Source organism: Amblyomma maculatum, chromosome 3 (genome assembly GCF_055883805.1).
Source record: "Amblyomma maculatum isolate TAMU_Amacu chromosome 3, ASM5588380v1, whole genome shotgun sequence".
NCBI classification, from domain to species: domain Eukaryota; kingdom Metazoa; phylum Arthropoda; class Arachnida; order Ixodida; family Ixodidae; genus Amblyomma; species Amblyomma maculatum.
In genome coordinates, this window is record NC_139346.1 from 81,815,263 (window position 1) to 81,837,394 (window position 22,132).

A 22,132-nucleotide genomic window follows, 5' to 3' on the forward strand; every position below is an offset into this window, starting at 1 on the left:
GCCTGCGGAGCGAAGGGTTTCTGGCTTGCCAGAGAAGCTTCCATAGGGTGTGCCATAGTGAGAGTGAGGCCTAGCTTCTTCGAAAACGTGTTACGCTCTTTCTGATTAGGAGCAAATAGCATGTCAACCGACGTAACCACTTTATTAGTAGTATTGTTGGCTGTCTGGCCTGATTTCGGCCGCATATAAATGGGCGCAGTCTTCTTGCCGGCGCACTAAGGAGCGACAACGATGGCATCTGAGAGCTTCCCACGCAGACTTGCGAGGCTGACCTGACATTCCTCCTCTTGTAGCGCAAATGCGCTGTTTCTCACTCTCTTTATCTGCAGAGAAGACATTGCTTCTGTAGTAAAACGATTGCCCGAAAATAATGCAAGAGCTTTTGCCATCAAGATACTGCACTTTTACTATGCGTGAACGGTTGAAGAAAAATTATCTCAGGATAGCCTAATTTAGCTGTTCTGACTGTTTCATTGTTGTTGATTGTCGTTGTGAGATGTCGAGATATCTGCTCAAATATTTCATTTCCTTTATTTCACGCACTGAAGCACATGAGGCGGCGAGAGGAAAAGGCTGTCGTGTGGGCAGCTTGACAATCTTGCGTCTCCTGAAACATAAGGGCAAGGGCAGACAGTTTAAGCGTTGCGTGAAACCGAAAAAAATACAGATTTTGTGAAAATATAGCTACTAGACAAAAACAAAAAAAAAAAACGATTCAAAGCAATAATACAATTTGTTCTTAATGCGTCAATCAGCCTCCCATGTGCCAATACTTCATTTCAGAGGTACAAATACTCACGAAGCGTTGATAGACGTACAGCTCGGCTAGTGGCTATTGCAAAAGCGGAGGGAACGGTGAAGGGGGCAAGCCACAAATTTTCGTTCAGGTTCGCCTTCGTGATTTTGTTTCGTTTGCTTTCGTGTTCTGTTTCATTTCAGCGTCGCGATCTCCCTGACAATTTTTTATATACTTAAAAGCAATGGCTACACCTTCCGACACACTCACCGCTCCATTTACCGTCGCATTTTCTTTGCTCTCTCAGTTTAACCTCTTCATCCTTCCCTCAAATGTTAGCTTGAATGTTAGCCTATAACGCTATCTTCAGCGTTTCACTTTTCAGCGCCGCTTATTTCTAATGATCACAGACTTCTAACGGTGGGCGCCACTGCACAAGTTTTGCTCTTTTATTGAAGTGCTTCACAGTAGCTAATCCCTTCATTACTACATATTTTAAAGAGGCTTTCGAAATATGTCTGGTTTATTTTAGTATAAAACATAAAGCGCAGAAAAAGCGCCGAAATGTTTTTTACAGATTATATCATTACCAGTTGTTCCGCTCGCTGCAGTTTTATCTGTCACTGTGTGAATCACTTCTACTGAGAGAAAAAAAAAGTTCCATCTGCGGTAACCGTGCGCAAAATCATTTCAGAAAGTTGGCGAACTATTTTATGTACAACCTCATTAAAAAAAATTGAAATGTCAAACATCCCATGAAAGGCAGAGTTAAAACAATTATAATCGCATCTGAGGTAAAGTTTCTAGCCCTCATTTGCAGGTCGCGATATCAGCAGCAGATATAAAAGGCACAAATATCAGTTTAGTCTCCCTCAGAGTTTTTCGGTGCTGCACTTTGAAGTTTATCAAGAAACAATGAATGCCTGCTACGTTTTTGGCTGCATTTTGGTCGTTATCATAAAAATATGTGATGGGTAAGTGTTCGTACCCCTTACAAAAGTGTATGTTGGGTGTCTATAGAAATTCGGATAAGATGTGTCAACATACGCTGTTGAAACTCTATCGATACCCGCCGACATCTTTGAAGGTGCGGTGTTGACCACATGTTGAGCGCTTTTGGAATAGTGGCCCACGTGTTTCTTAAAAGCGCTTTCCGAAGTATCCGCAAAACTGAAATTCTGATGATTACAGGTTCAACTGCTTTGGAAACTGTGCAAGTGACGCAACTTGATTTTCTGCTACCTTACTACTCACGAACAACAGAAAATAGTGCATGACCATCGGTTTGCAAGGAGGAAACACGAGGTGGTTTGTATTAATGCAAAAGTAGTATAGCTTACACCTCCTAGCTGCAATAAGTCACCACATGTTATGTCATGCTCGACCAATCAACAATCCTATCAGATCAGTGCTGGTTAAGGAAAAGTATAGTGAGGCTTAAAATAACAAAAAAATAATCTTGTTTTTTAAAGCTCTATTTTACTTACTCACTCATTAACCTACGCTGAACTGACTAGATTGTAGATTGGTCGAGCAGAACATAGATTATGTTGACTGATTGCAGCAAGAATATGTGCTGTTCTACTTCTGCATTAATGTAAATCAGCTCTTGTCTGCTCGTACCTAACCGTTGATCATACATCATTTCCTGTTGTTCCATATTGGAAATAGAGCTAATTAAAATGCGCGTAATTGATCAACGAAGTAAGGATTGCATCGTTGTTCAACGCGTAACATGAGCTGGGTTGTTTATTCGCTTTATTTCAATTCATGGGCAAAGTATGACGCCAGGCTGTTTTTTGTGTAAAAGTCTGATACGTTCCGCGAACTCCACGCTTGTGTATGGTGAAATAAACAAGAAATCATAATTAAGGTGTGGTAGAGGAGTCGCTGGAGAAATATTTGATGTTGGGAAAGGTTGAGGGTTGCCGGAGGAGGGGTAGGCAGTGAACGCGATGGTTAGATGGCATCCTCGAGGCGCTGCAGATGAAGTTATGTGATGTTAGGAAGATAGTGAGAGACCGGAAAGCGTGGCGTGACGTGGTCTATAGGGTCACGAAGAGTCGGACACGACTGAACGACTGAACTGAACTGAACTGAAATACTAAGCGAAAAATAAAGCATGCCATCTATGCGGTGCACCACGTCATAGGTCAAGAAATTGCATTTCGTACTTAAAATGAGTTGGCACTGTCTTTCACTGCTAAGATAGAATCGCCGCTGTCTCCACAACTCACCAGCATTACCGTACGGTTTATTTCTCCCTGATAAACAATATATGCGGCCGCCAAAGTTCGAATTGTGACTATAATTGGCAGAGCAGGTCACAAACATTACTGCTCAGAAAACGTGAAACAAAATTACCAACTATAGGCACTGAAATGACTGGAAACAAAACTTTACTGCAAAATGGTAGAGCTGCACAGATTCAGATAATCCGCAATGTGTGACAGAGGCGCATTATGATCTCGATTATGTGTACGTCTCAGCGAAAGTACTGTATAGAAAAAGTACAACACTGTGCCTAACAACCCGTCAATAACATTCACCGTTCAAAATAACGAAAATGTCGCCACCCCGACTAACGTTCCAACGCCTCTAAGCGTCCGCAGTAGCGCCAAACCTCGTTCATTCTCTCTCTCTCTCTGTCTGTCTGTCTCTCTCTCTTTGTCTCGTTCTCTCTGTCTCTCTTTACCCCCTCTCTCTCAACCCCCTCTCCCTGCTTTGTTTCCGTCAAGGCTGGCTTGCCTGCCAGAAATATGTGCATATGTTCTTCATTATTTTATAGCACATACTGTACAAGACTGGCACAAACACGAAAAGGAAAAGCAAAACACTCACCAAAATTCAGACGGTCAGCCCGCACCGCTTTCCGCCTTGAATCCAAAATGCCTGCGACAGTTCAACTACTTCAACTTCGTGATAATCACCACCAAAGAACCTACACACGGCGCTTCGTTCACAGTGAAACGGTGGCAGCACAGCGCCAACTGACCCGCCGCTGCACTCATGCATACCCGCGTCTGCGTGCAAAGCAAACACATGCAGAAACGGGGCACAGAAAAACTTTCACTTCAGGAAAAAGGGGAAGCCTTTGTTTCGAACTATGAGCTAAGTGTTTACCGTTAATGTTAAAGACTGTCCATGCACTTATATAAAACATAAACGTGAACGCAGTTGCACGCCGCTCTTATATTACGTAGCAGAATCTGGCCAATCGGTTATTGCAAGTGAGATCAAAAAAGCATAACGAAATCGCTACATGTTTCTAACATTGGCGCCTAAAACCACTTAAAAACATGGGTCAGCACGAACAGTGTACGTTAATTACTTCGTGAACGTTGCAAAATGACAACAAAAAGCATATAGGAAAAATTCAAGAGAAATTATGTTGGGTAGAACACAATGAAAATTTTGTTGGCCGTGTGAAAACTATACTCAACTGAGATTGAATGTCTATTGAAATTCACTACATTCAAAAGGCAGTCAAAAGTCAACAATGGAGTTTCAAAACCCATTTTGTAAGGGGTGTTTGGCTTGAAGTGCAGGTATATACGAGACTGGCGCTCGAATTTCAACATGTTACTTCTCAGCGATTTTCTTCAAGCATTGTTTTCTATATAAGTTTTAAATTGGGGGTAAAAAAGAACCACGCTTCGCGCCGTCTTTTCCAAGGTTCCAAACAAAAATGGCAATACTTTTCCTAATATATAAACAAGTATTTGTTAACCGCGAAATGTTTGACAATTGCATCACTAAGAAGCATAATAAAAAGGATTTAAAGTAGGTTTTACGCCAAACATCTCTCTCAGTGGTCAGTAGCATATAGACTCCGTGGATCATTTCTTGCGCTACAAAATATTGTATGATGTTGATAATAGAATATTGCGGATTTAAAACAGTGCGATGTTAGGCGAGTCGGTCAGACATATCTTCAAAGTATACTGTTCGCACAAAAATAAGGACGAGAAGGTATATACAGCAATCGCAGACTCGCGACTGAATTCATATGAAAGAAAATACATTTTGTATGCCTACAAGCGTCATATCTAGGGTCATGAGCAGTTCAGAAATCTGCCTTCTTTTTTATAACGATTGATGGGATGGTCAACCAAGTGTCATGCCAACCCATTTGTCAGGTGTGGGACGGGCGTTGTATATGCGCTTCCCCTGACCTTTGGAAGATCATACATCGGTCAGACGGGTTGATGTTTAAATGCCCGCTCAAGAGAACACCAGATTTATAGGAAGACTAAGACAGGATTGAATTAAGCTCAGAACTGCGGCGCTTGCCTGGAAGGTACACGCGACAAGCCAGATGTGACGATCGAAGGCATATAAGACGTGTTTCTTTTCATATGAATTCACTCGTGAGTCTGCGCTTGTTGTGTGTGCCTTCAAGTCCTTGTTCTTGCATGCGTGGAATACTTTGAAGAATATTGCGGAGAAGGGAAGATCTCGCTATCTGCCCAAGCACGAGTTATCTGAGTTGTGGAAACAGCGGAAATTGAAGTAGTCGTGACATACCGGTTCCGGCGTTTCTAAAAATCACAGGACTCAGAGTAAGGGGATAGCGACACTTTCGATAACGATGCAAACTCGGAATACGGCCCTTGTAATATCTTTGGCACATGTATATGCATAGGTTGAATACCTGGGATGAGATAGATTTCTTAGTATGGAGTAAATACTCACCGACATCCCTCCATGAGCAACCGTATGGCTAAAAGCTCTACAGCTTTCTCAGATACTTCGTAGTTAAACCAAAATGGCTGAGGATTAGCTCCGGTTAAACCTGATTGGATTTAGATAGCAACAGCGAAAGTTTACTTTTCTGCTGCATTATTCCCCTATCATGCCCTATTAGTGTAAGGTGCTTGATTATTGGGGACACTTAAGCTCATCCTTTGAGGGTATGACGCGAGCGCGTAAGCTACCAGCACACATATAAAGTCACGCTTCAACCAGCCGTATGGACGTGCCTGTGTGTCGTAGGGGTAACGAGAATGCAAACGGTTCTGGAAGGTTTATTCTGATATCACCCTCCCATATGAAAGGAGCGACTCGAGTTGGAAGCTTTTACCCGTTGCATAGGGGTAACATGAATTCAAATGTCAGTGCATGCTAATTTTTTATGAGGAGACCCTAGTTACACCTTTTCACGGCGTGGCTGCGGTAACACGAGGTCTCGCTTTGCCTTTGGCTGTCGGGATGTTTCTTTCACAAAACAACATGCTGGACCACCGCAGGAAAGGTGGTGGTCCAGGACGGTCAACCAAGACGGTCACCAGAAAGGTATAGCAGTCCGGGAGGAAATTGATCAATTCGAGCGAGGGCAAATTACTCGGTCCCCATATAGGAACCGGCATTCGGTGCAGCTTCGATAACTTACGCTGCAAGACATCCAGCTTTCTGTGTCAGCGCTAGCCATTGCGATCGCCCAAGAACGCGTGATATTTTCATGAAGTGGTGATATTGGCATAAAGATGCAGCGCATATATTCATGCATTTTCCACTTTCTTCTTGCTCTTGCACTCTTCAGAGGCATGACTGTCAGTTTTTATGAAAGCAAACTGACTAGCAAAAGCTGACGAAGAAGTTGAAAACACATTTCACTCGCATCTGCGCGACACAATCGTTGAGGCTGCTGCAGACGCTCACTTTAGTGTGCCTCGGTGTGCGAGCTGTCGAAGGCAAACCCGACGGCAGTTCCTATCAGTGCACAGGATAGGGTGAGCATATATAGGTGCCTGTGATAGACAATATATATAGTGGGCAGGTTTCGTCAGATAGTGTGGAACGCCACTCTGCCTAGCAGTCCCATATTCCGCATTATTGTGATCATGACAGTACAGGCCCGCGGAAAAGCCTGTTTGAAATGCGAGATAGGAAGGGCCGTTCCTTCCATCGAAAATATTTGTGCGCTTTGAGGTGGTGAAACCGTGCTTCATAAATGAGTATTTACTATTTATGCTAACAGAATTTTTCTGTCGCGGAAAAGTAGGAATATTATACTGCTTTGAACTCATTTTACTGTGTACCTTAACTGAAGCGCCTACAGTGCACCACAACAGAAGTCTGACAGTCTTAGTTCACGAGACCGTTTGAAATAGGATATGGAAATGAGCGCTGGCTGAAATGTATGGGCCTCTATTGCGGGATACATTTCCGGCAAGTCAGCTTAGTATTCCTTGCATTGACTACTGATGCAATCTTGCGCACAATGCTATCCTATTCCAACTTCCCAAATGAAAAAGTTAATGTCACTGCAAACACATGAGAGCATTCTGACCATCCTGTGTCGTGATTATTAGTTATTTCTGGAAACATTTTAAATGCCGCCTGACATTCGTTTCTCCTCTTCCCGCATGCAACAAAGCGGATATGTAATTGCTAGATGAATGCCGCACATTTAAAGTGCCTCCTCTCCAGGCTTACTAAGGCGGTAATCTCCACACAGCTATTTAGCTCGCCTTGCTCAGTTCCTAAAACCAGCCTTAATCAAATTCGTGCTGCAACAATTCACACGTGTTCTTCCTATGCTCATGAAAGAAGTGCCGAAAAATAGCAGAAAAAAAGGTACACCAGACATACAATGGCATTCATCCCCTCAAGAGTGTTCGATATTCAATGTTTATGCTCTCGCTGCTTTCCAGTTTCTTGATTAATTAGCCTCACCTCTACGCCATGAAATCTCATCTTCTAAAACTACGTAACTGATGTGGAGAATACGTCTATATCTTTATTGCATAGTCATGAATAGCATTGCCGCGGCATTGGTACCTCGTCAGCTCTTATGTGTTTCGTGTTATTCTTTGACAAACTGTAGTGATGTTTTCCACGCAATATTGAAATGACAGTTCTATCATCTTCAGTCTTATAATTTTATCATACGTTTTGATAAAAACGCTGTAGACAGCACCAATATAGCACTTAAATCTCATGTGGCATTCCTTTTTGTGCCATATTAAACTGAAGATAGCAGACCAATGGATTCGGTGCAATGCCTACGTTAAACAAAGAAGAAATTACACGCAAATTTCCTCAATATCTTCAAACCTGATTTCCTAATCATGAACACCCTAGCCACTACACTCAGGGAATATTCTAAACTCTTTACAGTATCATGAACGTAATTTTTTTAGAGTAACGTGAACGAAAATGAAGGAATCTTGCATCTCTTTTTCAGAAAACCCCAGCATAGTTCTGTATTGGAAGCACGGTCTGCAACGTGCCAGGCACTTGTGAGTCTTCACTTGAACTTTCAATTCGATCGGGAGCTCTTTACCTCTTCAGTGGCAGGATGTAGCTAATGACGACTCATAAATATTTTTCGGTTATGAGTGATAAATCGTATTAACTCAAAAGTGGCATCGAATTTAGTTGGAGATAAGACTACTGCTGATTTTGGGGCTGCTTACTCTCCGACAGACCAGTTGTCCAAGAATTAGTACTACCAGTCTCAAATCTATTGCCCTTGCGAAAACAGATTTATAGACAGAAAAACACAATGTTTTTCGTACCATAGTGCATGCTGGCGAGCGTTACTTGCACGTCTGTTGTTTCGCTCATAATTTGACACTTATCTATGGTAACAAGATTCACTTGGCAACGTCCTGTTTGACAGTAGCTGTGAGGAAACCCTGAAGTGGCATGTTAACCTCATTTAACGTGAATATACAGGCAGAAACAGTATTTGGCACTCGTTCAGTTAGGCTTTGCTTCGTTTAACTTGTACTTCGTATCTTACAGCACCGTTGTCAACACAACCAACATTAGTAGCGTCATATACTTAAAGGCAGAGGTAAACAGCTCCCGATTAACTTCCTTACTGCACTTCGGATCATGGTGCTTATTTTCCCGCAAACTTCGATATGCACGTGTAAATACTAGGTGTAGTGTAAAATAAGGTTTAATACGAATGCGTGGAGAAGGCTCGAGTTCTAGCATGCCCTTTATGATATTGACCTTGGTTATCATGCATCCAACCCAAATCCTTATGTTTTTGAGCCGAATAAGGTCGCACCCACTTCTGCCTCTGTAAATGATATGAAGGTCTAGAATCCTAATCGTGTGTAGATGTGGTATTGGGTTTCAATGTAGGTTCACTTGAAATGTATGTATTCATTGGCAGAGACCGAGTAGTAGCAAAAACAGGTATGCTTGGTGTTTCTTGCTTGTTGCCTCTCGAAGCCGGCCATGAATTCCGCGGTTCAATAGGCCGTCTACCATAAAGTGACATCGACCGCGGAAAAAGTGTTCAGAATAAGAAATACCCGATTCACCATGGTTCAGAGTTAGAATAGAGCAGCAATAAACGGAAAGGGTGGGAGTCAGCGACGTGCGTAGTGGTGTGTGTGCTTAGCTCTGATTGGCTGGGGTGCGCTAAACTAATGTAGGCAGACACGTTGCTGCAGTGAAGGAAATCTACTGCGTATGCATAGGTTCTGGCGCCTCAACATACGTTGCTCATGTGTTCCAAGATAAACGGCGATCTATTTCATTAAAAAGGTACTTGGACGTGAAGGGTCATCATTTTTTCAAGTTAAAGGAGAATATCTGGAGAATGCATTAGCTTGAGAAAGAGTAACCTTGACAATGCGCTAAATGACAATGTATTTCATGAGTGGCGTGGCCTGCTCGAGGAGGTTGGCCAGGAGTCGCACCGTGATTTTATTTTATCAAGGAGCTGTGCTGTTGACCATGGCTAGAATGAAAGTCTGTATATTTTGGGTGGTGAAGCCGGAATAGAGTTTCTGGTTTTGCTACCCAATGTATGGCGGTGCCGAAAAGGCCAGGTCTAATAGGGTGCAGGAGTGTTTGATGGCGCGTATCAGATATGTATTGGAGCCGCGGGAGCTGTGTTGTGATGGTTCGCATAAGATCTGTACTCGAGCCGCACTAGCGTAAAAGGTTTCGGCATCTTTCTTGCTGTTCGCTCTAAGCGTTTGCGGTGTTAATAAGGCATCTGTGTAAGCTCTATTTTGCTTTGAGCTGAGGTTACCTTTAACGAACCATATTTTGTGATCCAATTGGACACTGCCGGAATCCATGCATATTGCGCCTGGTGTTAGGTAGGTTAGAAATCTAAAAATAATTAATTAAACGTCAACGTCTAAGTACTCCTCTCGAGTCCCAGCGATATAATAAGTGGAAGGCGATCTCAGAGTGGCCCAGATACAATTTTAGAGTGCGGATGTGCTGAGAATACAGGTGCCATAAACATGGAATTCATAATGTCTAGGCGATGAAATATGGCTTGTTCTCCTCTTAATATAATTCAATAAATGCGTCCGGCGCTTACGTGCATGCGGTATTATAACTTGCTTGCAGTGTCTAGGACATAACGAGAGAGACAAGATGGCTACAAACTATGAAAGAGCACTAAACAAGCGTTTGCAAGCTAAGCCAACATTTCGCCAAGTGGGCTTGTCTTCGTCTGTGCAGCACGATAATCACTGCCGGGGGTTTAAATACGCGTTTGCTTCCGAAGAAGAAAAGCTAAGAAGGGGGGAGGGAGGAGGGTGGGGCAGAAAAAGTAGGTAGAGTGAAAAATGTTCTTAAAGTCTTGTACTGAGCCTGAAACTGTTGATCCTGTGGCTTGAAAAAGAAAAACAGCGGCAGCAACAGGACAAACTACAATGCGGGTAAATCAAGAGCCAGAATCTAAAGCACTAAAGCAGGTTTGATGCTGACACGCCTTTCTTGAAAGAGGAAAGACTTTCCAAAGGTTCCTATATAGAACATAGCTACAGAGGAACAGTTCTCAAAACTTTCCACAAGAAGGGAGGGACGAAGAAACAGAATTATAACAAGTAAAGTAAACCGAACTTGATAGGTCCCCAAGAAAAGTGTTCGAAGGCCACGCTTTCCACAAGGAGGGGTTAAGGACAAAGAAACATAATAATAACAGATCAAGTTAACCACACTTGCCAGGTCCTGAATAAAATAAAATATTTCAAGGGCCAATCAAAATAGCAAATAATACACAACGAAACATGGTTAAAATGTAATGACAGTGTCTGAAGTCCCAGTCCCATTAGAAGGATGGTTGATCTTGGGGAGGAACTTCGCAATTCACGTTACTAATACATCGAATGACCTCTGTCCTCGTATGGGCCAAAGTAACTGTAGCCCCTCGAAGAGTCCTCAGTGGTGCACTGGTGGCCAAACTATTTGCAAGAGCATCAGGCTCAAAGTTCACGTCTGGGCGTCAGAGGATATATCGACTGACGTCGTGGTGTTGGCGCTGAATACGAAACCGTGGGAGCTGGCACGCTTCTTCGGCTCGTTGCAGAAATACGTCAATGTCAGCATAGGCGTGGGTGCCACGATTGTTGTGACCAATGGGTTACATAGTGTCAAACATTGAGGGGACGGGATGACCATAGACTAGCTGGAATCACGCAAGACTCGTTGTATTTTGCCCTGCCACATTGTATGCACAGGTTGCATGCAGATGAACCGCCCACATGCGATGTTCGACGTCGACATACATAGAAATCATCTCGTCAAGTTCTCTATTGAGGCCTTCATTCAGTCCGAACGTTTGCGTATGTAAAACAGTGGTCTTATTATAACTTTTGTGGGTAAAACTGCAGAGTTTCAGCGGAGGCGTCTTTAGCCGCTGGAAATCTTTGGCATGTCCTCCAGTAAGACTGGACTGAAAGCAACAGTGTAGGCAAATGGTACTTTTCTCGAATGCGTGGTAGTGTTCCGTTGACTCCTAAGTGACCAGAAAAGGCTCATCGTGGCATGCATGCAAGATTGCCGGTCAGTCGTCGGATGGCGAAACGAGAGGGAGGTGTCTTTGAGGTGCTAATTCCTGTACAGGAAGCAATAGCGAAGGCTGTAGTAGCATAAAAATCGGCCGAAAGCACGTAGAACAGCGACATCAAGGCCATCAGCTATCCAATAAGCGTCTGTAATACGGAGTCAGCGGTGATGCTGAGCCATATCGGTGATCGTGACTATTACAAGAAACGGGAAGTCGTCTTTGGTGTCGGGAGGGAAAGCATGAAAAGGTGCGCGCGACAAGCAATCAAAGTCCTCGTGCGTATGGTCGCATTTGTACACAACCGTATTGTCGTATTCTTCGAGCCGGAGGCTTCACCTCGCAACTGTCCGGAGGGGTTTTTAAGATTGGTTTGCCAGGATAGCTAATGATGATCACTCAGAGCTCTAAATAATTAGCTGTCGTTTAGCTTGTGTCAACCTAAAGTTACTCGAGAGCTATCTGCATGGCTACGCTTAAGTTTTGCTTGAAAATAAAGACATCGCTTTTACAAATAGTAGCTTACTCTATAATTTCAAACTTATTTACACCATAGGTGAATCACTTCACATATGAGCGCCCCTCGCCTCTCGTCGTTGACATTCTCATTGGGTGTAGAGCACTTCTAGTGGTGACATCGTCTCTACGCCGAACTCCGGGGCATACTGCTTTGACAACATTTAAACGAACCTTGTGTCCTAGCAACTCGCTGTTGTTCATCTCTATCCAACTACAGAATTACATTTCTTCTTGTCCTTTTTCTTTTTCTTCTGGTTTTCCCTTTTGTTTTCATTCTCCTTTTTTCTTCTTCCTCCTCATCTTCTTCTAATGTTTTTGTTCTTCGTACTCTTTTTGTTTTCTTTCTTCTAATTATTTCTCGTTTTCTGCTCAAGGCCAGTGCGACCGCGGCTAAGTTGCGACCACGACGAAAGTGCGATCACGGTGAAGAGGCTAAGCGGCTGGCGTAGTGTAGCTCTCGCTACAAAACATGACCGTTGGAATACACTTGGAACTTGCTTACTACCCAATTTACCGCGAGACATTCCGTTTTCCGCGGTTGAGTAGTTCGCCTCTGCTTTTGAAAGAGAGCGGCTCGCGTATGCTATAAATTTCTCAGTGCCGATTTGCCCCTGAATCCGAACAGCAGTCCAAGTTTACTGGCATCGGCATGAATATTCGCGGTACCTTGTTCATGAAAATGGGCAAGTATTGATGTGGCCTGCAGCTGCCTGCATAGCTCGTTGAGAGCTCTTGGTCTAGTGCTACGCAAGAAGAGCATTGCCTTGGATAAGAAGCCTAAGAGGCATGATATCACTGCAAAACTCTCGACAAAATGCCTGCAATGGACAAATAACGCCGAAAATCCTCTAACGGACTTTCAATAGCAGCAATTTCTCGGGATCTGGTTGTACTCCCTCAGCACTAATCACATGTCCATGAAAGCGGAGCTAATGGAATCCGAAATGGCATGTTTGTGCCTTTATCGTCGATTAGGTGTACGCAGTGCACGTAGCGCCATTAGCAGCTGCCAGTCGAGCTGTGCCTCAAAACTAGCCGTGAAAATAGCAACACCATCGAGGTACACTAGTCTCGCTTACCATTTCAATTCAGAGAGAACGGCGTTCGTCATTCATTGTAAGGTTTCTGGCGCAGAACAGAACCCGAAGGGAAGCACTTTAAGTATCAGAAAGGCAGTCGCGGTTAACGAACTATGTTTTCTTTTTGTCTCTTTCGACCGCTTCTGCTTACCAGTATACCGTTTTAAAAGTCAAGTGGCGAAAAATATTTAACGTTGCGTAACGGGTCGAGTGCGTCGATACGGGGGAGTGGGATACCTTGCGCTTTGTTACCTGTTGTAACTTCTGATAAATGACGCAGAAGTTCAATGTCTTCTCTTGTCGTCAATCACACTCTGAATAACACTGCATGATTCCTCTCTTAGCGTTGCCACTACCATTTTAGGACCATATGCCTCTGCATTCTCATCAACTTAGGGCCCTGCTCTTTATCTTCCACGTTTCAGCCGCACAGGTGAGCACAGGTAAGACACAACTGTTGTGTACTTTCCCCTTGAGCAATACCGGTAAGCTGCTAGTCATAATCTGCGAGTACATGCGAAATGCTCTCCATCCCACTCTTATTCTCCTTGTTATTGCCCTTTCATGGTCCGGGTCTGCGGTTACTACCTCTTCTAAATAGACATATTCGCCTCCTAATTCCAGTGCTTCACTACCTAACGTAAACTGCTGCTCTTTCCCTAGGCTATCGAACATTACGTTAATCTTTTGCATATTGATTTTCAAACCTACCTTTCTACTTCTCCTTTCTAGGTCATCAATCATTCTTTGCAGTTCATCGCCTGAGGTACTTAGCAAGGCAATGTCATCAGCAAATCGCAGATTTCTGGGGTGTTCTCCATCTACCTTTATCCCCAACTGCTCTCATTCCAAGTATCTGAATACTTCCCTAAGCAAGCTGTATATAGGATAGGATAGGAAATACGTTAGTTTCTCTAGGAAGGTCTTGTGCTAGTAGAAGAGGTCCATCTTCCGTCTTCTCACCGGGTCGGTGCCCTATTCCAGGGCTCCGCTGAGCTTCGCTGCTCGCTGGGCGTGCTGGATCAGACCTAGTTGGCAATCCAGATCGCCGCTGGAGAGCCAGCTCTCCCACTGTTCCGCACTCGGGTCTTTACGAAAGCTATCGTTATTTCTATATTGCCACGTGATGTGGTATAACGAAGGTTTGCTGTATATAGTATACTGGGGAGATCGTGTCTCCTTGCCTAACACCGTTCGGTATAGGAATTTTGTTTCTTTATGCAGAACTGTGGTTGCTGTGCAGCCACTATACATATCTCCTAGTACTTTACATACAGCTATTCTACAGTCTTATTTGGCATTGTCTGCATGGCCGCCGAGGTGAAGTACTGGGTCAAATGCTTTGTCTTAATCAATGAGTGCTATGTATAATGGCTGGTTATATTCCGAGCATTTTTTATCACCTGGCTAATGGTATGGATTCAACAGTACTGTTCGATTTCTCGTGGTTGTTCTGAAATCGGAGGACCCGGTGCACGCGGATGCAAGCATGAAGTCCGGCGTGGTGTTATGGACAGAACCTCCACATGTGTCTGGATCTTCATAGTGGTAACAAAATGGCCGGTTGTCAGGTGCACGCCTGTCGTCGATCGTTCGAAATCTAGCCTCGGCTAGATAGAGCAGGACCGCTCGGGCTTGGATGAAACATTGGCGGCCCACTCAGGGAGAGTCGTATACATTTGTTGTTGGCTTGGACGCAGCACACTGGTGTCAATTCTTGGAGATTCACACATGTTATGCTGCTGAAGCACGGACGCGTACGTCGGCGCACTTGATAGTGGCTGCGCAACAGTTGCAGCATGTTCAGGGACGACTTGCCTAACTTTCTACTACGAATGACTTCCGCGAGTGATGGAAACCAGGACGACGACGACATATGCTGTCTCTGAATTCGTCTCTTCTTCTAAGACTACAGACTGAAATATCACTTTTGAGTCGTCAGTGGAACCGCTGAAGTCGAAAGCAAAGACGCCCGGGGACATGGTATACACTTCTTGGTTGTAGTGTTGAGCCCGGTGTTGAAGCGTTTGTTCTATCTTGGTGGCCTCCCCTAGAAAATCACTCCGCCGTGGTGGCGCAGTGGTATCTGGCGCTCGACGACTGTTCCCAAGGATGCAGGATCGTATCCTGGCCTCGGCGGGCGCTTTACAGTGGCGGCGAAAAGCAAGGCGCCCGTGTGCTGTGCGATGGCATGTGATGTTAAAGAACCCCAGGTGATCGAAATATCCAGCATTCTCCGCTACGGCGTCTCTCACCATGAGTGGCTTTGGGACGTTAAACCCCACAAACCATACAAACCAGAACTAGAAAAGTAGAAAATGTGATGTGGTGCCTGGTGGAATGCGCACTGGCACAACAAATAGTTCCGGTTTGCTGTCTTCGCCAGTACACTGCCTCTTGTTGTTTTAGATCCCGATGAGGCGGCCGTAAGCGGATCCGTACCCCCTTATAGTAATTCAGAATATCTGAGTACGTAGGGCCGACTCGCTCGGGTAGATCGTCCGATTGGGAGGAAGCTCGGCTCGTGTACCCTCGAGCTACCTGATCGGCGCGTTCGTTCCCCGCTATGTCAGTGTGTCCTGGCACCCAGTAGATGTTGTGTTTGACATTTGATGGGGTCGCGCTCTGGAGGAGCCTGAGCGCGGCACGACCTATGCGGCCGTTCATGTAGTTACGGTACGCTTCTCTAGAATCTGTAAGAATGGTAAGGGACGTGTTGCTTCTATACCCGGCTACCACCGCAAGAGCAACGGCCAGCTCCTCCCCTTCGGTTACCGTGCATTCCCTGACTGAGGCGCTAGCTAGTTCCTTTAGGTTGGAATCAATAGCTACCGCCACGGCGCTATTATGTGAGCTTCCTGTATACGAAGCCGCGTCCGTGTATACCGTGGTGGATCTTGTAGCTAAATTTAGTTGTACATACTTCGCCCGGGCTGCTCTACGGGCCACATGCAAGTTGGGGTCCATGTTCCGGGGAAGGGAGCTAACCTTTAGCGTCTGGCGAATTGCGTCCGGTATGCTCGCAGTACGGTTCTCGATTTCCGCAGTTGCACCTAGCCCCAGTCGCCTAAGAAGCGAGCGCCCCGTAGGAGTCTGCTGGAGCCTGGCTATCTGCGTGACCAGTTGGGCTTCTTTGATCTCTTCGAAGGTGTTGTGAACGCCAAGAGCTAGCAGTTTTGCGTTAGAGGTGTTCATTGGTAGGTGCAGGGCTGTCTTGTAAGCTTTGCGGATGATGATATCTGCACTTTCCACTTCTCCTTTGTTGAGGTTGAAATGCGGGAGGGCGTAGCCTACGCGACTGAGTACCAGGCTCTGAACCAGGCGCAGGGTATCCCCCTCTCGCATACCGCTCCGCTTCTGCGACACACGCGTGATCATCCTGGCGACCTGAGTGGTCGATTGCTTGAGAAGGCCGAGCGTATGGCTGCATCGCTGATTGTTCTGAAGCCACATTCCTAAGACTCGTATCTTGTCTCGTTCGGGAAGTAGCTTTCCTTCGAGGGAGACATTGAGGGTCCCTGCTTTGTGTTTCCCTTTGTGAACTCGCAAGAGTTCGGATTTTTCTGTGGAGCAGGCGAGACCTCGTGCATGGACATATTCTTCGACGCAGGTAGCCGCTGCTTGCAGCCGTTCTTCTTTCTGGCCGAGCGATCCGGAGGTAACCCAAACCGTGAAGTCGTCAGCGTACATGGCGTGCTGTATGCCTTCGATCTTCTCAAGTTGTCTAGCGAGTCCGATCATAGCCACATTAAAAAGTAGTGGCGAGATGACAGACCCTTGAGGTGTGCCTTTGTTGGGGGTCGAGAATTTATCGCTGCGAAGGTCTCTGAGCCCAACCGTTGCAGTTCGGTTGGAAAGAAAGGCCTTCACGTAGCTGTGAATCTTCTCGCCACAGTGGAGGTTGTCGAGTCCTTCCATTACAGCCGCATATCTAACGTTGTCAAAGGCCCCTTTAATATCAAGGGCCATGACCGCGTTCTCGCCAGCGCTCGGGACATTGGTGAAGACTTCCTCTTTGAGTTGTATGAGGACGTCCTGCGTGGAGAGGTGAGCTCGGAAGCCGAACATGCTGTGGGGGTACAGGTCTTCATCCTCCATGTAATTTTGTAGCCTCCGAGTAACGACACGCTCGTAGAGCTTGCATAGGCAGGAGGTGAGTGAGATAGGTCGGAGGTTTTCGATCTGGAGTTTCTTACCCGGTTTTGGGATCATTACGACCTCTGCATGCTTCCACTCTTCAGGAACCGTTCCTGCGGCCCAGTGCCCGTTGAGGAAGGTTGTCAATTGGTCGACTGCCCCGTCGCTGAGGTTGCGTATGAGTGCATTATGGATCTTGTCTGCACCCGCCGCCGTGTTGCGCGTGCATATCTTTATGGCAGCGAACACTTCTTCCCTTGTGATCGGTCTGTCCAGGTGGGTGTTCGGCCTTCCCAAGTATGGTTTCGGGTATGCTGCAGGCAAGGTCGTGCCGTAGCATTTCTCTTTTACTTTATCTAACAGTTCCTTCTCCGTACCCTCGAAGGTGTGGATGAGTCTGCGGATAGCTTTCCCGCTTTCGGCCCTGGTTTGGATAGGGTCGAGAAGGGTCTTGAGTATACGCCACGTTTTGGCCGTGCGGAGGGTGCCGTCCAGCGAGCTACTGAACTGCTGCCAGCTCTGCCTGGCCAGTTGGGCTGCGTACTCCTCCGCTATCTTGGTGACTTCTGCAATCTTCAGCTTGAGTTTCCTGTTAAAGCGCTGCTTCTTCCAGCGCTTGGTGAGCCCTCGGCGTGCCTCCCATAGCCTGAGGAGCCGAGGGTCCACCTCTGGTGTTTGCTCGGTGCGATCCACTTCCTGAGTGTACTGCTTCTGGATGTCTTTGAGTTGTTGACACCAATCATCTATGGAAGTAATCCTCCCTTCCAGGTCCGCGCATGCCTTGCGGAAGGCCGGCCAGTTGGTGATCTTGGCCGTGCCGAGCTTGCGCTTGATGTTGGTGGCTGTTATTGTGATCTTCAAGATATAATGGTCACTGCCTAGATTCTCCAGCAGATTCTCCCACGTTGCATGTTTCGCCCCCCTGGCAAAAGTTAAGTCCGGACACGTATCCTGGCAGACAGAATTGCCAAGGCGCGTGGGTTGAGTTTCGTCCGTTAAGAGGGTACATTGGATCGCTTCCGCCGCATCCTCGACCTCTATACCTTTCTGAATATTTGTGGGGTATCCCCACTGCTGTCCGCGAGCGTTAAAGTCACCTAAATTAGCAGCGTGTTGCTTTTAGCAAGTTTGCTGGCCCCTAGAAAGAGTTTATGAAAATTCGCGTCCCGCTGGCGAGGCGGGCTATAGAGGTTTACGAGAAAGACACTCTTTTCCTTGTGCTTCTTTTTGGGAATAATTTCCGTCACTAAGTGCTCAATTTTCGTTTTGGGAATCGGGTCATGGGCTATGGTTACCAACTTTTTGCTCACAAGGGTTGCCGTGCGTCCGGTATCGTAGCACGTATATTCCCTGAGTGTCGGTGTCGTGTTAGTTTCCTGTAAAGCTATTATATCGGGTGTGGAGTCTTGCGTGAGTAGAAACTGCATTAGGAGTCCCTGTTTTTGGCGGTACCCCCTGCAGTTCCATTGCCAGATTTCTAGTGGTGTTTGTTTAGCAATGGCTTTGGGCGTTGTTCGGTATGGAGCCTTCAGTGACGAAACGGCGCTCTTGTATGAGCCTGTCCCGGGCCTCGTTTGTTATTCGTCACGTATTTTGGCTTTTGACGTGGTCCTGCCACGCAACGTTTTGCTCTATTAACGTGACTTTTTGTTCTAATAGGTTGGTTTTGACATACATAGCATCTAATCTTGCATGCGTTTGGCGAAACTCTTCTTTGATGCGAACCGTGAAATTCTCCACGTGCTGCATGAAAGCTCTTAATTCCTCGGGGCTCACGTCTAAGGCGGACGGGGGTCGTTGCACTTCTGCCGGCGGGATCGGGGGCCACGGTACCTGCCCTGTTCTTTGAGCCTGAATTTCTTTAATGAGGTCATTGACTTTTTTACGGAGATATGCATTCTCCTCTCTTAGAGCTTTAACCTCTTCCGAGTTACGCGTAATATTCTTTTGATCCGAGTGCGTAAACAGTGAGTTTGGATTGCCCGCTCCCCAGCTCACCTTAACGCCGCCCTTCTTCTGTTGTTGCTTCTGCGACTGCTGCTGTCGCTGCTCCAGCTTGGCCGTTGACCGGTTTAGCGGCGGGAAAGAGTCCTCCCTGGATCGGCTCTGGCTGCGATCTTGCACTATGCTACGGCCTTGGCTCGAGGAGCGGCCATGGTCCCGCTCCGAGCTCAGCCACCTGGCTCGGCGCTCTTGACTCAGGTTCCGGTTCCGCTGCTGCTGCTGCTGCTGCTGCAATTGTTGCAATTGCTGCTGGGGCTCCCACTGCAGCTGCTGCAGTTGTTGTTGCTGCTGCTGCTGCCGCTGCCAGTGTTGTTGCCTTGACTGCCGGACGCCGCTCGTGCTGCCCCGGAGCTCGTCAGTAGTTTTGAGGCGTCGACGGCACTCTCTGGTGACGTGGTCGCCTTGGCGCACCATGCATTTCGCCTTGCACTGGTGCCCTTCTGGTGGGTCGTGTGTGCCGCACGTCCTACAGAGCTTGGTGTTCGGCGTTGGACAGACGTCCGAACGGTGGCCTTGCTTTCCGCATACGTAGCAGATCTGCCTCGTAGGACGATATGGGTAGGTCTTGAATTCTCCAGAACGGTAAATGACCCACTGCGGGATATACGGGCCGTCGAAAGTGATGAGCGCCGTTTCCGACCTGCCCAGCATTCCTGCTTCGCGAATCTCCACTCCTTGGGATCGAAGCCGGAGCCTAGATTTCAGTAGGGCCGGTGATTGCCCCGGCATAACACCGTGGATGACGGCACGCTTGAGGTCATCCGGTAGGGCTGGATAGGTGTTGGTTTCATAGATTTGGCCATTTATAGTGAGCTTTTCGATCTTCCTGAGCACGTCGGCGATGTCCAGGTCGGGCGTGCTCGCAATCATGATGTTCGAACCGGGCCGGAGTCTCATGATGAAGTCGTGTTCCTTGATCTTTCCTCCGCTGGCCGCGACGAGGGCTTGCGTTGCCTGGTCGACACGGATTTCGCTGATTTTTATACCTCCCTTGGGACGGTAGATGATCTTGATATCATCCTTCGGCAGCGGCGGCGGACGTGGCCTTATTTGCCGCTGCGCTCCCGCCAGATGTTTTGATATAGAGCGCGTCACACCATTCGCGTGCGCCACTGCTCTGCCAGCTGCGGCTTTCGGCGCGTGCCGGCAGAGGGTGCCGTCCAGCGAGCTACTGAACTGCTGCCAGCTCTGCCTGGCCAGTTGGGCTGCGTACTCCTCCGCTATCTTGGTGACTTCTGCAATCTTCAGCTTGAGTTTCCTGTTAAAGCGGCAAAATCCATGTAGACTGGCTGCTGCCATTGAGGGTTGAGGCTCAACAAAAGTAGAATTGTATTCGGTGACTCTACCAGAAAATGTAACCAGTGCAATGCGGCTGTAATAAGCACTCGCCAATAAATCAGGAAAAAGACGCACATGAAGTCAATTTGGCACCACTCTAACCCATACGTCGTCATTGTCTCCCTTGTTCGCAGATAGGCACGTAAATATATTTGATGTAGCTCTTGCATGTTTGGTAAAAGTTCAGCGAAGGTTCACAAAAGCGTACCTGTAGGGGTTCGAGGAGTATGCAGGCTCAACTTTTCTGAGAGGATGATCTTGAATATGGACAAAAGTTTGCAGCGCCCATGACACAGAAAATTGGGTTTAAATACGCAAAACCTTCTGACGTATTGTAACTGGCAGCCTGCTCGTTGGGCGTGGGGCAGTCTTCAGCGTCATCGTCACCCGTTTACCTGAAGAGGACGTGGTGCCACATACGGGGAGGCGGAGTAAAAGGCTGCCGGTTAAACTTGCGCGGCTTGGTGGTTTACGTCTTCGGGAAATATCGATTCGGAAGCTTGCGGCTGTGGAATTGGCGGGCCGGAGAGAATTTTAAAATCATATCCACTGAATGTAACAGTAGTTTAGGTTAACGTGGCAATGCTCAGTGAGACCAGAGCGGCAGAGTTAAGCAGCCATGAGTCAGCCTTGTAGACCGGGTCTTCACAATTATATTATAATCATGATATTGATATTATTGATATTACCTCAACATTGGCAATGGTGCCTGCAGATAAGGATACACTTCTTGGGCATCCAAGTATTCGTATCTTATTTACAATACATGTAGTTTAATTCTTTCTTTGGGGACGTACATTTTTTCGAAGGAACCTTGATCAGCCAATCAAAATATGGCACGGTAGAAAGCCGGGCTTTTTTAAAACTCAAACTACGCTGTTGCCCTTTTTAAGCAAGTGCTTTTTGATTTACTTGCTGAGGAAGCTCTACAAAATGTCGAAGGTGCATCGCAGGCCGTCGCTCTGACCGGTGGCAAAGTTGTTCTTTCTGCCTAAATATTCTAGTGCGGTGAGCTGAGAAAGCAAATCCTTAGCGTTCGGATACATCCTATCATCTTCTTGACATTGCATTAATTACATTTATATTCCTTTGTATGAGAAATATTTAGTCATCCTCGTCTAGCCATGTCTAGTTAAGGTATGCATCACCGACTCACGTAATTTACAAAAAAAGAAACGTGGCATGAAACATGATGGCGCGGCTTGTGACCGTAGGGACATTTACGTTCTTTGACATCTGCGTGAATCAAGCGCAGGGCACTGGCGTTGAGCTCTAGCGAAGCTGTGCAACTCCATAGTAGTTTCATAGCCCGGGTATTCCAAGTGTGTGTATTACGTGTGTGTATATCTTCGCTGATGTTACAACGGTCTGAAAAAGCGAAACCTTATGTTGTAGGCAAGGTGGCACCATCTGCTAGAGAAATGAGTTATGCCGCGCGGCTTGCGGGAGACAAATGTAGGTAGACTTAATAGTGTGCGTTTACTGATATCGGCTCGGTATTTTATACGGCAAATAATTATGGCACATTGTTCACGACATAATTAC

The 22,132-nt window shown here is 46.4% G+C and overlaps 1 protein-coding gene and 1 long non-coding RNA gene across 2 annotated transcripts in view; both read right to left on the reverse strand.

The window, feature by feature from the left end:
- Positions 1-307: 307 nt before the first annotated feature.
- LOC146195112 (uncharacterized) overlaps positions 308-22,132 on the reverse strand; it is a 102,520-nt gene continuing 80,695 nt past the window's right edge. The window contains exons 3-4 of the long non-coding RNA XR_014705957.1: positions 3,578-3,628; positions 308-607 (exon numbers count right to left, since the gene is read on the reverse strand). This is a non-coding gene — a long non-coding RNA (uncharacterized LOC146195112). The remainder of the gene's footprint in view (positions 608-3,577; positions 3,629-22,132) is intronic.
- Positions 11,357-20,968, reverse strand: LOC146195113 (uncharacterized). The gene is made up of 3 exons (XM_084595953.1): positions 20,917-20,968; positions 19,566-20,379; positions 11,357-11,399 (listed from the first exon to the last, which is right to left on the reverse strand). Exons 1-3 carry the CDS (start codon positions 20,966-20,968, stop codon positions 11,357-11,359), a joined length of 909 nt encoding a protein of 302 aa, XP_084452079.1.